The sequence below is a fragment of the Megalops cyprinoides genome, chromosome 14 (genome assembly GCF_013368585.1).
Source record: "Megalops cyprinoides isolate fMegCyp1 chromosome 14, fMegCyp1.pri, whole genome shotgun sequence".
Classification (NCBI taxonomy): Eukaryota; Metazoa; Chordata; class Actinopteri; order Elopiformes; family Megalopidae; genus Megalops; species Megalops cyprinoides.
In genome coordinates, this window is record NC_050596.1 from 30692382 (window position 1) to 30708486 (window position 16105).

The 16105-nt window shown below is 47.1% G+C and overlaps 1 protein-coding gene across 4 annotated transcripts in view; it reads left to right on the forward strand.

Annotated features, from left to right (window-relative positions):
• The window catches only part of LOC118789489 (zinc finger protein 385B-like), an 87530-nt gene that overhangs the window by 46949 nt on the left and 24476 nt on the right, over positions 1–16105 (forward strand). For all 4 annotated transcript variants that reach the window (XM_036545934.1, XM_036545935.1, XM_036545936.1 and 1 more), the window contains one exon: positions 12864–13006. In XM_036545934.1, the coding sequence (XP_036401827.1) occupies positions 12864–13006 (143 nt within the window). The remainder of the gene's footprint in view (positions 1–12863; positions 13007–16105) is intronic.

Genomic DNA, 16105 nt, shown 5'->3' on the forward strand with positions numbered 1-16105 from the left:
AGCTTGCTGTAGCAGAGGGCTCGTGTCTGTCCTGAGGTCTGAATCCAGATCCTCAGTTTGAATATCTCAGAGTGGATCAGTGGGGCTCTTTTACTGAAAATGAGACCTCAAAAATTCATCAAGTCTGGGGAAGAGTTTGCGTGTAGGAGTTTTCTTCTCTGACTGTCTGAGTGACAGCTCCCTGGCAGCAGCTGCTAAATTTAAACATTAATCACATACCTCCACTCTGCGTTTTTATATTTAAAGTTTAATGGCGGGGATTCTTCATCTTGTTCAAGCGGGTAACAGGTTTATGGAGAGGCCATTTGCATAATCAGGTCTAATCATTTCAGTGTATGTCCTATAAAATATTAAAGCATACAGGTTGAACGGATTTTATTCAACAAGGAGAGGAGTAATGCATTATTGATCAAGGAAAAGAGCGCAAACCAGCCATTTGATTCACAGCTCTCTTGAGATGTGCTTCAGCCGAGTCGATACTCCGCCGGGATTTGGCTGTAGACGGAAAACAATGGTTTTGTCAGCTCGTAAGTGAGCAAGACGTCTCTGTCGATGATCATAAACCCGGGATCCGCGTTGGCTGGATTTCACTCTCTCATTTAGGCTCTTCTGTCACTGAAGTCCATTGAGGCCTGAGTTCTGTGGGCCAGCCAGTGACCCAGACCTGCTCTGTGACCAGTTGTGTTGGGTGGAGCTAACTTCTTCTTTTTTTGTCTTTGGGCAGGAATATTACTTGGCCTTAAATTGACATTGTAAGGATTACAAGGTCACGCATGTTTAATGTTAGTTTTGCAGTCCGGGCGAAATGCTGCCTGACGACTGCAGCTGTATGCACGACCATCACCCAAAGCATTTAAACCTGATGTGCGTGTAGAAGAACCACAGCCCTGTTACCTGTTACTGTAATCAGATTCATTTATTACCCGCAGGTAAAAGGAATTTAAAAAGCATCCTTGAGAACAGCACAGCACTCACTGCAAGAATAAATCTGCCTCTTTGTCCCCATGACCTCGTAACACGAAATCTCCTGTCTTTTAATATATTATGTATTAATGTCTGTCAAGGTGAGACCATCGGAGCCTTTTACGAGCCATAAAAAAGAATGTATCAGACATTACTGAAAGCAAGCAATTAACTACCCTCCGTGTGTCTTACATACGTTTGACTTTGCAGGCATATTGCACACGCAGCACGTCTCAGCGGCAAGTGCGTCTGAGAGACGAGAGTCGCTGAACGCATGAAGCATCTCACAGGGAGGCTGTAGTGCCCCCAGTCATCTTTAGTAGCGTCTTGTAAATTCTTCAGCGGAAGTCATTTTATTGCACGCGTTGGCGAGACCCTGGGGTTTTCGAGGCGAGCAGAGAGAGCTGAGGGCAGCGTTTGAGCAAACATTGTCTTTCTTAGACAAACTGTGGCGGCGCTAAACCCCAAATGGGGTCAGGGGGTTACTGTCTGCTAGGGGAGGCTTATTGTCACAGTGCCGACTCCGTTTCCATTGGAAAATAAACATTTTAAATGCCGCGAGTCTGTCCGCGGGGGTTGACATCGCGCGGTGGAGGAATCCTGTCACGGTTTTCCTTTGTCTCCATGGAAACTGTGGAGCCGCAACAAGCGAAGAACAGCTCAAAGTGAAATCGGTTTATGAAAGTAATTTGCACAGTGATGGCGACATATTTGGATGTGCATGTGATGGTTGCTAACATGAGCCGAACAGCTGACAGAGAAGTTTCATGGTGCTTTATAGTGTTATCTTAGCAACGGTTCTTGTATATATCCCTCAGTTCTGCACATTCAAAGGTCTTAACTGTGATGAAAAAGTACATTTTTGCGATGTTACAGTGCTCAGAGTAAGTAAGCCTTTTGAGGTGGTGTCAGGGAATTTCATGCACCTGTGCAAGGTTATCGTGTTGAAATGTACTTCTCAGAATGTCCAGCTTACTCAGCACTCAAGTGTCGCATATCAGAACAGAGTAGCTGGGATTAGTTAATTAATGTATTTTGAATGCTCTATTTACATCAATTCTCATGTTGTGCTGCATATTAGGAAGGGTTTTCATGCAACACTAAGCAGGGGACCGTGTCGTACTCAGAAGGCAAGAGCTTTTTGTATTTCTTTTTTGTACTTCAAACTTTAACATTCCGTCTGTGTGTTTGGGGTCAATGATTGGTTTTATAACCATTATTTTCATCTGAAAATATAATCACCTGAAATGCAGTGGGTCTGATGAAAACAATATTGCTGGCCAAAATGGCAATATTATTTTCCTCATGGCGGCTGTGGTCCGCATGTTTAAGCTTTGATTTCTGAGGGTCTTAGCAAGATCATACATCCATCCTTCAGGTGGATCCACCTCCCATTAGTGATGGGAGAAATGTCCTCCCCTTTCTTCACATGACAAATATTCGGCTATATTTTGAATGTGACTTTGGTGCAGTGTCGTTTTAGAGTGTATGGAGGGATATCTCCGGTCCAGTCAAAGCTCGGCAGTTGATCGCAGTAGCTCCTGAGGGTTTTTTGTCTCTTTGTCCTTCTCCGGTGGCCGTGAATGCCAGGTCATCATTCTTTTTGTGTCTGCGCGCACACTCCAATTGGAGGGTGTTTGAAGGGCACAGTGTCCGGCTTCTGTCAGCTCTACCTGCATCGAAGCAAACAATTTCACAGGGGTTTCTGAGGCGCATTTAGCGTGCGCAGCTAATGCTAATGCCGGCAAAGAGCATGACGGAGAAGATGAAGATTAGATAAGTTGTCTTGTCTTGTCTGCAGAGCGTTACCAACACGTGATTAATGTCTCTGAGCTATTTTACGCTAAGAAAAAAAAGCATTTTCCAGTGCACCACATCCACATTCACTAACAGATATACGGACTGCCCCCTCCTCTGTTGCCATTACAGTATGTCTCTCAGGAGTTCCGGAACCCAGAGGCTGGTTACTGTAGTGTTCTAACTGCTGTGCTTCACAGCCATTGTCGTCCTAACAAGTGGGTAACCCCTTGCGTGGGCACACGCATAGGACAGCATTCCCTTAAGTTTCTTCACAGTAGCTCCACACATGAAGCTCTCCTGCTGCTGCCCCCAGATGTTCCAGCAATTTGGGTATGAGCAGGATTTTGGTCCCCCCCCCCCCCCCCCCCCACACTCCTCAGAGGTCTGCTATGCACTCTCTCCTTCTCCCACACCTCACACAGGTGGACTGAGTCACAACAGAGGGCAGAGATGAACAGAAGACCAGTGAGTCACCCCCCACACGCACACACACACGCACACACACACACGTACACACACACACACACGCACACATACACACACGTACACACACACACGCACACACACACACACGCACACACACACACGCACACACACGTGCACACACACACACGTGCACACACGCGCACACACACACACACACTTACACACGCACACACACACACACACACACACACACGCACACACACGCACACACGCAGCTTGAGAGAGGGAGATGTTACGCCTCCTACTCGATCCTGTGGTGGAGAGCCCACTCCTTCCCTGCGGCAGCTGTGTGTTAAGAACTGCTTTCCCTTTATACTCCCACCAACGCCCACTCCCACTGAGACCTCCCACAGCTGGGACTCCTTATCTGCAGTGCTTGGAGAGGAGAATTCTCCTGCAGACCCTCCCCACACTTCAGCACCGTCCACACCAAGGTGTGATTTTCGCAGGGGTTCTTAAGATGATATAATCATGTGCTGTTTTTAATCAGTGGCGCCCTCCACCCCTCCCACCCCCACACCACTGTCGCCACATGGCTTTCTCCCTGTTATGTATTTGGCCAGCTTTGATTTCTGTCGCACCGTTTGGCGATTGTCACTGTTAATGAAGTGGTCATGGACCAGTTCTCAGACCCACACTTACTCTGGCTGGGGTGTGCAATTCTGGAAAGAACACTCGGTGCAAGCAATCATGACTCTCATAAATGCATTGCCACTTCGTTTTTTTTTTTTAAAGCTGTTTCTCTGAATGGACCTTTCTCTGGATTGAATTGTTTCAGTTTTATTGACTGCACACAGCAAGGTTTATGTTCTTAAAAGGAGGATGTCAGGAAGTCAAATAAGAGTATTTCAGTACACACTGTTTCAGTCACTTCATTGGGGTAGGTATATCAGTTGTGTTGTTTTATGAACCTTATGCGGTGTACAAAATGTGCCTAGTGATTAAAAATCATTATAGAACACGGTATATTCAAACTGTTTGAAGATAATCTCAAGGACATTAGTTAAATAAATTTCAAAATTAAACCTCAAACAAAAATCTGAACTGAAGTGCACTTGATGTTACGGGATTATATGGACCAAAAACTGCATTACAGTAGATCAGACCATTCTCAGACCTAATGTAAGAAGTGATGCAGAATTCCTGTTTTCAGAATGCTCCTCCGTGTCTCACGCGTTTGACATTTAAGGCCAGACTTCACAAAAGGCCCGTCGGACAGCAGGGTCCCGTCTTTTTTAAAGCGAGATTACGCCAGCGTGCGTTCAAAGCCTCGGGTTAAATTTGGCCCCCAAAAAAAAATTGTCTGACAGTTTAATAAAAATGATAATCAACGGATCAAATGGTAGTGCGGAGCAGACAGATGCTCCCTGGCTGCGTTTGATGATGTCGCCTGGTAGGATTAGCATCTCCTCATCCTGCTCTCAACACGAGAGCTCCAGCGGCCAGGACACGCGGCGGAGCCCAATCAGAGAGGCTGCTCTGTTCGCCGCTTCCAGTGTGATACTGATGCAGCTATGTGCGTGTCAGGTCGGAAGCTTTCGTCCGATAGGTGGAAACTCCCTAGCTGTAGCTCAGCCAATCCGGTCGCCTGTGCTGGAATGGCAGCGGTTTACATGTGAGGAGAGCAGATACTTATTCTGAACTGTAATTTAATTTCCTCTTGTCATCAGGTGATTTTAATTGGAGGCAACGAATGATGTTCCTGGACTGTTTTTTTTTTTTTTAAAAAGCGCCACAGAACGGCCCTGTTCTCCCTCAAACCCGGTACAGAGAATGGTGGATCTGTGTCTAAATTGAATTTTGTGCATAATTAGATGTTCCCAGAATAGTGGCTGTCGGGCGTAAGTGGGTCCATGCGCACCCCCCCCCCCCCCCACCCCCCCGCCTTAACTGGGTCACAGTAAACAGTATGAATACTTCATACCTCTGAAATTACCCACAAGCTTTAGGGAGGGGGAGGGAGGTGGTGTGAGGGAGGAGATTGGGTGGACAGCTGAAGCCTCCTGTTGTGATTCAAAGGGACTGATGGCGTCAGGATTACTGTGTAAGGGGATTAAAACTCAAATTTATACTTTTTTTTTTTTTTTAATAAATCCTGTGAGTTAGTAATCTTTTCATTAACGCCCAAACGCTCTTTGTGAAGAGCATCTGCTGAGGGTTATGGCACTCTGAGGAACCATCAAGTGATTCCTGTTTTTACCACCACTTCCTCTCTCATCTTCATGTTCATGAAAATATAAAAAGAAATGCGCAGTGTACAGTTTTAAACAGTCATTGTTTTGAAGTGTGAAATAGGTTATTTCCCATGGTGGTGATGTCTTTATCAGAGTCTTTGCATTAGCAACAGCATTAAATTATTTATGCAGCAGTTCTAATTTTAAAACCGTTAATTCAGTTAAACTACTTTACTGAATAGTCCAATATTAATTATAAAAGACAAAAATACACAAGCAGATATCCATTATTATCTTTTTTTTCCCAGCATGCCATCAGTATCTTTTATAATGACTTAAACATTTTTAATAAGGATATTTCATATATTCTATGCTTGTGAAGTGTTTTGCTCCACTTGAAGTGCTCCAAAAAGATTTATTTCTCTAACATTTCTTCCATTGTGTCTTTGGTCCTCTGCTGTCTGTAGGCACACACTCAGGGTCAATAATGGACTTACATATCGGGTGACATTTTTTTCCAAGACGAGTTGCTTAAAATACCTCCTGTTGTGTTAGCGCTCCCACGACGGTCAAATGAGTCACCGCTTTCAATATGCCTCCGATTGCGTGACCCCGAGCTATCTTCGCCTCACTCTAAACCCTGACACGTCTGCTTCTGCCGGCCCCACTTGGCCATTCAGCTGTGCTTTATCAGAAGGCCCACATCTGATTGGAGCAGAGATAGAGGAGCATCATGGGAGTCTGATAGGAGATGCCGGTAGTGTGGACTCCTTCGGTTAGCACACATTATCTTGGTATCAGCGAATTGTAAAATCAGAACAGTCCCGGGAATTGGGGGCAGAGGGTTGGCCTCTCTCCCTGTATGAGGGTAGATCAGTCCTAAGTTTCTCTCCATGTTAATATCTGTGAGACTTGTGAAGCTTCAGTATGGTGTAGGGGTAAGAAGGAAGGCTGGTAACCGAATGGTTGCAGGTTTTATTCCACACTCAGGCACTGTTGGTGTACCCTTTGGCAAGATACTTAGCCAAGGATTTCCTCAGTAAATATCCAACTGTATGAATGGGTAACATGTAAAATTGTAACTTATGTAAGTCACTCTGGATAACAGCCTCTGTTAAATAATAATAATGTAATGTAATGTGCTGAAGGCTGACCTGGTCAGTCCCCTAAGCGGCCCTTTCATGTACAGTAGTTACTTACTGGACATATAGCCATGCAGAGCTATGTCATTGTGAGTTTGCCCACTGTTTTTTTCCTCAGCTGTTAGACACATCATCACTGCACTGACATCTGACACTGCTTCGATGTGCTTTATCTGAGGGCCCAGATCTGATTATAGTGCAGATACTGGGCTGTCATGGGAGGCTGGGACACAGCGAACAGGAGCAGGGGGAAGCAGGTCTCAGATGAATGAGTGTAATCCACTATCTGGGGGAACTGGGTGTTCGTTTAATCCAGAACACCTGAGGCCTTTCACCGGGGGAAAACTTTCACTCTGCCATCAGGGAGATTGTCTGGAATTAAACATGTTCTCGCGAAGTTTAATTCAACACACAGAAATTAAGGCACCATGTTTAGACTGTGTTTTGCATGGATTGCATCTTAACTGCATTTCGTGTCACGTACAAACTTCAGAAATATGCTCTCTGCTACCTGTGTGCAAATAGCCGGTCCCTCTGGCGTTTTCCCCCGAGACCCCTGATCCAGCAGGTGTCAATAACCAGTTTCCAGAGCAGTTGAGCCTTTAATAACCGAGATTAATCCGCCGGTACACCTGAGCCCGGTGCAGCAGAGAAACTGGCTTCTCCATTCCCCCCAGAGTGTGAGCCGAGAGGATTAGCGGCCGGTGGGAGTCCCCCGCTCTCTCCCTCTCCCTCTCCCTCTCTTTCTACCCCTCTCCCTCTCCCTCTCTCTCCCCCTCTCCCTCTCCCTCTCTCTCCCTCTCTCTCCCTCTCTCTCCCTCTCTCTCTCCCCCTCTGTTTTTCTCTCTCCCCCTCTGTTTTTCTCTCTCTCTCTCTGTTTCTCTGTTTCTCTGTCTTTGAGCTTCGCTCGCTCTCCGTCTCCAGGAGGCAGGACTGTCATTATTGCATCCCACCTGGCGTAGGAAAGCCACACCCGAGGAGGTCGCCCTGCTGTGCCCGACTCACTTTTTCCATCCCCATCTGTGCCTCTGCGCTCAAACTGAGCTCCCCATGCCCCCCCCCCCCCCCCCCCCCCCTCGCCAGTACAGCCGAGGCCTCATGGCCGGCCACCTGCCCAAAGGTGTGGCGCTGAGAACCTGCCTGGCCAAAGGTGGAGACGCCGTGTCAGTGGGATTTTGGCCGGCTTCTGGGTGCAGTCTCACCAAGTCTGACTGTACCCACCTGCAGGTCAGCCACCTTTTGCATGTTTTAGTCAGTGAATTTTCTCTTCTTTCTGGGTGTGCTCACCCCCCAATCCCAAGCCAACGCAAAGTCGATTCCTTCCCCAGCTTTGGGTTTCAGGTCATTGTCAACAGATCACAAGGCTGGTTTCAAACTCCAGTAGTAGGGTTGCGCTCAGAACAAGCACCTAAACTGTCTGAGCCACTGGGGAGAAACTCCATTAGCCAATACGATCAAGTTTCTAAGACCACATGTGGTGTCAAAGGTGCAGTTTGGGGTACGGTAAAGGTTCACTCAATGCCATCCGAAACGAAGGCTAAAATGATATCTGTGCATTATTCATATCAAAAGCAGATGGTGCATGTGCAGGAGACAGCAGTGACGCAGACATTCCATCATCAAAACCAGAAATGAAAGCAGCAGTTTGCCTAAAAGTCCAAATTTTGTTGTGAAAGCGCACAGTGATTACAGTTAATGGCGTTGATGTTTCACAGCAGACACGACGTTACAGGTGAATTTTGAGTCAGGCGGTCCTGGCACCTCAGGGAGTCTTCTCTCTCAGCTCAACATGTCTGTTCTGCAGCCCGCTGCCTTTGTTCGCTGTTCCCGTCTGTGGGCCGTTACAGCTCGTCCCTCTCCCTGGTGTCTGTGTTTCTCTAATTACTGCGGCTCCGCTCTCCTAACCCCCGACTCAACGCTGTGCGGCGCGTTCTCCGCCTCATCGTTCCTGGCGAATGGATTTCAGCCACTCTGGAAGGTCGGGGTCACCGTGCCCTCAGCGTCCCAGCAAATCAAGTCTGCTGCCAAAAAAAAACAAAACTTCAGGGAAAACTAATGACTGATTGATCAGAGGGAGGCTTTAGAGATCATTTCATTTTTGCCATTGGTCATTAGAGTGACAGAGATGAGTTGTTTGTCGTGAGTACATGGTGTTACTTCGAGTTATGGAAAATGCAGACTTTTGTCAGTTAGGTTTACTCATTTATTAAAGTGTCCATTTCCTCTAAATTTTTTTTGGCCCCTTTAAACTTTACAGTTAGATGCTTTCAGATGCATGTAGTCACTGAATTAGGATAGTGAGTCTCTCTGTAAAATTCACCCTCAGTGACCAGAGACTGCATAATTACAGGTAGTTTGTTGCCTCTCGTGCCAGGCCCTCTGTTTGAGGAACATTTGCATACAGATTAGATGGCTTGAGTGGACACAGTGTTTGCTAACCTTTGGGAAAAGAGTAATTTCACGCTGGGCTCGCTCTGATTTGACCATGTCAACTGCAATCAAAGTGGAGGGTTGGTCACGGTCCAGGCAGGGGGGATAGAGGGGGGGGGTGGGGCTCAACACCCCACACCGCGGGAGTCCCAGGCCTTGTCATGGCTCTAAGCGGTGACAGTGCGAACACTGAGCCTACTGAGTCTGATCGGCCTCCAGACATCCAGCCTGTCAGCTGGAGCCAATCAGGACTGAGGGGGGAAGGCCAGACCTGTCTCATCAGCAGGCTTTCAAGGATTTCAGCTGGTGGAGGGTGGGGGGGGGGGGGGGTGACCCAAACAAGGCGCTGCGGTCAGACTCATTTCGGCATTGTCGCCGTGCCCCTTCCCCCCACCCGTAAAAGAGGGTGTTGGGTGTTGTGCCCAGGTGACCTGTCTCAGAGGTCAGAAAGCACAGAGCTGGGTAGCGCAGGCTGACCTGAGGCCGTATGTACTGACCCGTGTGACATCAGCACGAGAAATCTCACTCTCAAAACCTTGTCCCGGGACAGTTACGAAAATCTCAGAAGGAGCTGGAGTTGGGCGGAGGTTAACTTCTCCTCCACTCTGGGTGTTGCTCAAACAGCACCCCACCCTAGTGTAGCTGTGGGAGCAAAGTGCACTCCCGTCAGGAGGCTGTGTCCCACTGTGTTCTGTTTGCAGTCCGAATTGCAGTCCACACTGAATATTAACACAGAGGCAGGCAATTACTCTATGAAGTAATTCGCTCCAAGCGGATGGCGATTGCGTTTTCTCCATGCGGAGAAGCTTCGTTTGTGGGTTTCTTAATGGACAGAGAAACGGGATTTGCTGCGGGAGGCCTTGTCTCTGTCATTCACTCTGTTGGCCTTATTTCAAATGGCTTTCCAGGTAAGTATATTGATTGAAAGGGAGGGAGCCTGAGCATGTAATTGTTCAGACGAGGATGTGCAGTATCTTTCTCTTTGTTCTCACCGTCAGATTCTTCTGAGAGTCTTTTTGTTTGATGATGGCTTTGAATTAGAGAAGTTAATTGCTTTGGCAAAATGAGGGGCTATCTATGTTGCATCTCAGAGCGGCTCTCCTGTGAAGAATTTCAAACATGATTCAAAAAACGAGTGCAAGGTCTGTAATAAAATGGAGAAAGTAGAAAAAAATACACCCTTTGGAGGTCACCTAAAAGCTCATTTTCTGTTCTGGTTTTTCAATGTCACTTGATGTCTTTTGTCATTATTTACTCAAACTCGAGGATTTTTTTCTTTTCATATAAATGGTCTTTGTGGAGAGCACTGTATTGTAACAGGCATTGCCTTTAATCAGACTCTTCCCCTGAATATTGATTAGGTGTTCAGCTGGATTTTAAAAGTCAACTTCCACACTCACAGATTCTCTTTTCATTGACTTTGATTCTTCAACAAACTGGGTTGAAGGCAAAATACACAGGCACAGTAATTGCTGGGTAGATTGATCTTAAAATGGGGCTTCTACGAACAAGCAACAGCCTCCACTGTAGCTTGTTACTAACCCACCCTGTATGTCCTTACAAGGTTTGCATTATGCTGGTTCCATCAAGGGGATTCTGTTTGAAGTGGGTTAGTTATTCACAAAAGATGCGCACACATACACTACACCTGAAACAGTTACGACATATAACGCCGTAATGGCCAACCAGTGCCTCTGATCACACACAGAGAGCATGAATTGAGTGGTGGTGTATTGTACTTGTACCATGCTGTACCGAGCTGTTTGATGATGAGATAAAAGAAATCACAGGAATGAATGCGGTTGGGTTAGGGAAAGCTATGTTTTTGTGTTTTGCTTTGGAAAGTGGGAGAGAAGCCAGCTTGTGTTCTGAAAATTTCCCTGTTGCATAATTTACATTAGTCAAGTTGGCTTGCATCCTCAGATCTGTAATGATTTCATTCATCCGTTGACATGTGTGTATTTCTCGTAACCTTACATAAGAAAACACGGAATATCAATCGCTTTATCAGAGCAAAATATGCCCCGTGCTCCTTTGTTGTTTCGGAGTATCCGTTGTAACTGCAGTACAAATCACTGTTATGAATATTGATGACAGTTCAAAGGGATGGTTTGCATATGTTTCTTATTAAAGCTCCTTAATGCAAGCAAAAATTATTGCATGTATCAGTATTCAGAGCAAGCTGTAAACTCTCTTTGTCAGGCAAAGGCCTGCTTTTGGCATGACAGAGAGAGTGGAAATACAGTGGCTCTTTCAGATGTGCTCCCATTGTGTTTAAGGATCAGCGCAGTGAGCCAATGGACTTTTTGACCTCTTATCAGTAACTGAGGAAGTGTAATGAATTGCACATTGATTAGCTGATTAGAAAGAGGCTGCTCTTCCCAATGCAGGATGTGAAGCCAACCAAAGTATTTGCAAGGATCATATCACTTCAGGACTGCCTCATTGAAGAAAATGTCCAGCTTCAGAAGTAAAGAACAAATCACAGTTGAATCTGCAGGTCAAATAAAGGCAATAGGTTTAAATTACAGCAATTATTATATTATTCCAGGCTGATGAGCACAAGTTATTGCCTGAGTTATTGATGTTGTAGTGTTCTTTGTAGAAGGAGAGGCTGCCTTTAGTAGCGGCTATCTCTATGTGTGGTGCTCTGGATTCCAGCTTCAGCTTGTCAAGCATGTATACAGTGTGGCAAAGGTTGTCAAAATGGACCAGCAAGTTATGTCAAAGGTGTCTGTTTCCAGGTCGTCCCTACCTGGACAGTGACAATCAACAAAAGTGAAGTTTTGGATGAGCGCTTGCCGTGTGAGATCAGCTGTGAGCTGAACATGAATCATTTCTTGTGCGTTTGTGTGGTTTTCGAATTTGCCTGCTTGCGAGGGGAAATGAAGTCGTAATGGCTGAGGAAGGTGAAGTGAATGGGAAAAGCGCCCGGTGTGGGAGCGCAGGTGCTGAGAGATGCGCACGGCGCTACCTCGTCTCCACGTTCCGACAGGAGCGGGCGGAGAGGAAGCGTTCTTGCGCTGAGAGGCGGGGCACGCTCCCGGCGGCCCGGATCCTTCCGGAGGCAGCGCATGGTCCTCGGGGGGGATGAATGGGGCCGCTCACTCTTTTCTCTCACGATTCACTAAATCATTCAGACACCCCGCTCTCCTTGCGCACGCGCAGTGCACGCTGAACAGGAGCGGAAGGAGCGAGAAAAAAGATCTCAGACGTCGCCTGGGTTTGCAGGAGATCTGCCAAGTGCTTTTTAACAATTTGTGGGAAATTCAAAGACGCATTGTGTCCAATGTTCATGCTTGTAGGCATAGATTAGAACTGAAATATAAGTAGTTTATTTTTTTGCTTTTAATTGTGAATAAATGTCCCTGTGCTGGAAGGAAATTTGGAGTCTGCTTGCATCCTGCTTTGGGTTTGATGAGCTTGCTGGTGTCAGTGTTGGCACGTGTCATTTTTACTGATGCCACCAGCAGTGCTGCTCTTCTCTCTGGAGAACAGCAGGGAGGTTAAATGGTGCTGCCCACAGAGCTGTGTGTAAATAGCCTGTGGGCTTAGAGACGGTCAGCACAGGCCAGTGGAACAGAGCATCATAAACAGACAGGCGGACCTTTACTGGCCTGCGTAACGCTGTGTAGAACTGCTTAGCACTTCTGCAAGCGCACCTGTGCAACACCGAATGAACTATTCAGCACTTCCGCAAGTGCACCTGCGCAGCCCCGCATTAAACTCCACCATCTCCTCATGTGCTCTTCACACTGTTTTTTTATGAAATGTTTATGAGGGTTAGAATCAGATCCCTGGTCTCCCAGGCTGCAGACGCTGGCTTCATTTGTCTCTCTCTCTCTCTCTCTTCCTCGCTCTCTGGCAGGAAGTTCATGCCATAGCGCCCCACTCCCTGCTGCTGTGAGAAGCCCGTCCGTGATGATGCAGTCCACCCTGGATGTGAAGCCCTTCATGTCGTTTCCGGTGGACGCCGCGTCTCCAGTGGGCCTCTTCCCAAACTTCAACACGGTAAGCAGTCAGCTGTGCAGCTGCAGGTGCGCACGGCCCCGCTTTCATCTCCGCATATGGATCTCATATTCCGCCTGGCCTGCTCTTGCCGCACTGATCCGCAATTCGTGACTTTAGAGGCCCTGCGTGCTCCCCACCAGCGGTGGCGATGCCAGGGCGGTGTGAGGCTGAAGCAGGCTGACAGCAGGAGAGGACGGATACCTCTCTCTGTCCAGGGCGTTTGAAAAACAAGCCTTTTATTCACAGCAGAAGTGTCTCAGCTTTCCAGCAGCCTGGGCCTGGTTCAGCTAGGAGTCACTGCAGTGATTGTGTGTGTGTGCGTGTGTGTGTGTGTGTGCGTGTGTCTGTGCGTGTGTCTGTGCGTGTGTGTGTGTGTGTGTGTGTGTGTGTGTGTGTGAGACTGTGTGTGTGTGTGTGTGTGTGTGTGTGTGTGTGTGTGTGTGTGTCTGTGCATGTGCCTGTGCATGTGCCTGTGTGTGTGTGTCTGTCTGTCTGTCCGTCTGTCTGTCTGTGTACACGTGTGTGCGCGGGTGTGTGTGTCTGTGTGTGTGTGCACAATTTCTCCCTACACCGACCCCCCCAAACTGCAAGGGACGAAATTGATTTTTGCTTTCATGTTCCCAAAAGTGCTCTTCATGATGATGTTGGCTAATGGGTGGATTACAAATACATTGACTGAAATGGAGGGAAAATGTAGCATTTGTATTGGCTTACCTGTGCAGTGCTCTGTGCCGGACCCAGTGCTGGTCAGCTCACAGTGCTCTGTGCAGTAGCTCAGCCTACATTGCTCTGTGCAGTAGCCTGTGTTGGTCACCCACGCGTTGCTCTGTGCAAATGCCAGTTTGAATAGTGCAAGCCTTTCCCCTGGCCTCAGCGCAGCACTGCGAGGGACGGATGTGTCAGTGCTCTTTAGAGCTGTCAGTTAAAGCAGGGCCTGAGGGTACAGCAGCTTGTCAGCTTCACTCTCTCTCCTCTGCCTCTCTTTGTCCAGGCTTATCAAGCTACGCTTCCCCTCTCCGTTGGACCAGAAAAAGTAAAGTGAAACAATTGGTAATAATTGCTAATTGTTTCAGTGCTGTGATTGAAAAATGAAGCGCTTCTCTAAGCTGTAGTGTCAACAGCAAAGGCAGTTTTATGCGGTTTGACCACTTTCCACAAATTAAACCGGTCGTAGCGGTTTCGCTTTGATTTTTGAGTGCAGCTGGATGTGGTTATTTATTGTGGTTATCTGAACTGCTTAGAATTCTCGTTCATATTCAAGGCATTATTCAATCTTTATGTTTCTTTGTGTTTTTTTTTTTGTATGTGTCAATAACACATATTGGCTTATAGTATTGCTTGCCCATTAACAGATGTATTTATGACAACATAAACAGAATCATAGCTTTCTCAAAGTCTCATAAGAACAAAGAGATTAACAATGTAGGCCTCCCAGCCAGTGAAGTCGGGACCTGACAGGGTGCTCTAACTCTAGGAAATCTGTCTTGGTTGCCGGGGACGTCAACCCCCTGTTGATGGTCACATGATCACCAAGGTTATTTATGTTTCCTGGGAGATTTTTTCCTCTTCTAGCCATCGCTCCTCCAATACTGTAGCTGCTGTCTTGAATCAGAAAGGATGAGATTGGAAGCTGTGCATGGTTACTGCTTTCATCAGTTGCGGTCAGGCAGTTTTCTTCCAGCAATCAGTCACACATCTTGTTGCAGTGACTTACCTTGCAGGTTCCTGCCGTTTGTACTTATTCGTATGGAGGCTCTCAGTCCTTGTCTTGTCCTAGTCCAGGGTCACGGGAGTCACCAATCGCTGTAATTCATCTTATTCATCTTATCTTTGCGCTGCCCTATTTATAATATGTGCTGCTTCGCTTTCCAAAGCCTGGAGAATGAGCACATTTCAGCTTAGCACTGTGTAATCCAACCTTGCCAGTCTTTTATTAGCACTGTAGGGATAAACAGATTCTAGAATCGTTCGTAGCGCATAAAAATTTAAACAGCAAGTGTATCAAATGCTAAGCTCTGTTTGCTCAGCAATCTTAAAGCCAGCGGGTTAAAATATCACGGCTAATAATCAGCTTTCAAGGCCAGTGAAGGGAGCTTCAGCGAGGTCTGTCTCAGCATTTTTAATGCACGAAATTAATATGTACGGCTCTCTGGCCCTTAGCCACTGAGACATCATTAAATGGATGGAAAGGTTTCATTTGCCGGGGCCGATTAATTTTCCCGCGGCTTCGCGGCGCGGTTTATGTAGGGCACGATTTCAGCGTGATTGCAGCATTGCTGCTGCCATTGTACTGTACTTTCTCAACTGTCAATACGCACAAACGCCCCGTGTGAGACAGCGTTTTGGAGCCCTGCCAGTGTAGCGGAGCTGAAGTGATTAGCTCGTGTGAGTCCTGCGTAAAGCCTTAGGTAGCGGGTAGCAGGTAGCCGAGTGGTTGCAGCGGCTACGTCACTCCCCTGAGACCTGGTTAAGTAGCGTTGTCGCCGACAGGCTAACGACAATTTGCCTTTAGCTCAACTGGCAACGACGCTGGCTTTAAGGGGTTGGCAGCGAGCAGTAAGAATCTCGGTTCGAAACTCACTCGCTCGCCGACCCACGTAACATCACATTAAACACACAACGCAAGAGACCACCCGTTACACCAGTTGTTTACAGGAAGGAAACGCGTTTGAGCAACGCACTGATCTCACGTGATTTGGCAGGCGAAAAAGTCAGTGTTCAGGGAGAGTGAGATATGCAACAGGTGAAGTGTTGACTTGCGAGATCCGTTGCATCCTATTTTTACCCCTCCGGCATACGATTTTCACGCTGGATAGATGGTTTGTGTGGTGTGTGGTGTGCTAGACGTCAACATCCATCCTGTTAGGACTTTCTGTATGATCCAGCTTGACACATTCGTTCACACAGTTGCTCGTTGGCTGGTTTTCGGGATCACAACGAAAACGACCGCGATGAAGCGCCACCGTTGACATGGTACAGGAACCTCACTAACATGCAATCTCACAAGTAGAAAGGAAAGTGCAAAAGGGATGGGAACAGGCTTAAAAACGGGGAGTCATGGCTATTAAAGTGGCCAGTCAGGCTCTATGGGAACATTGC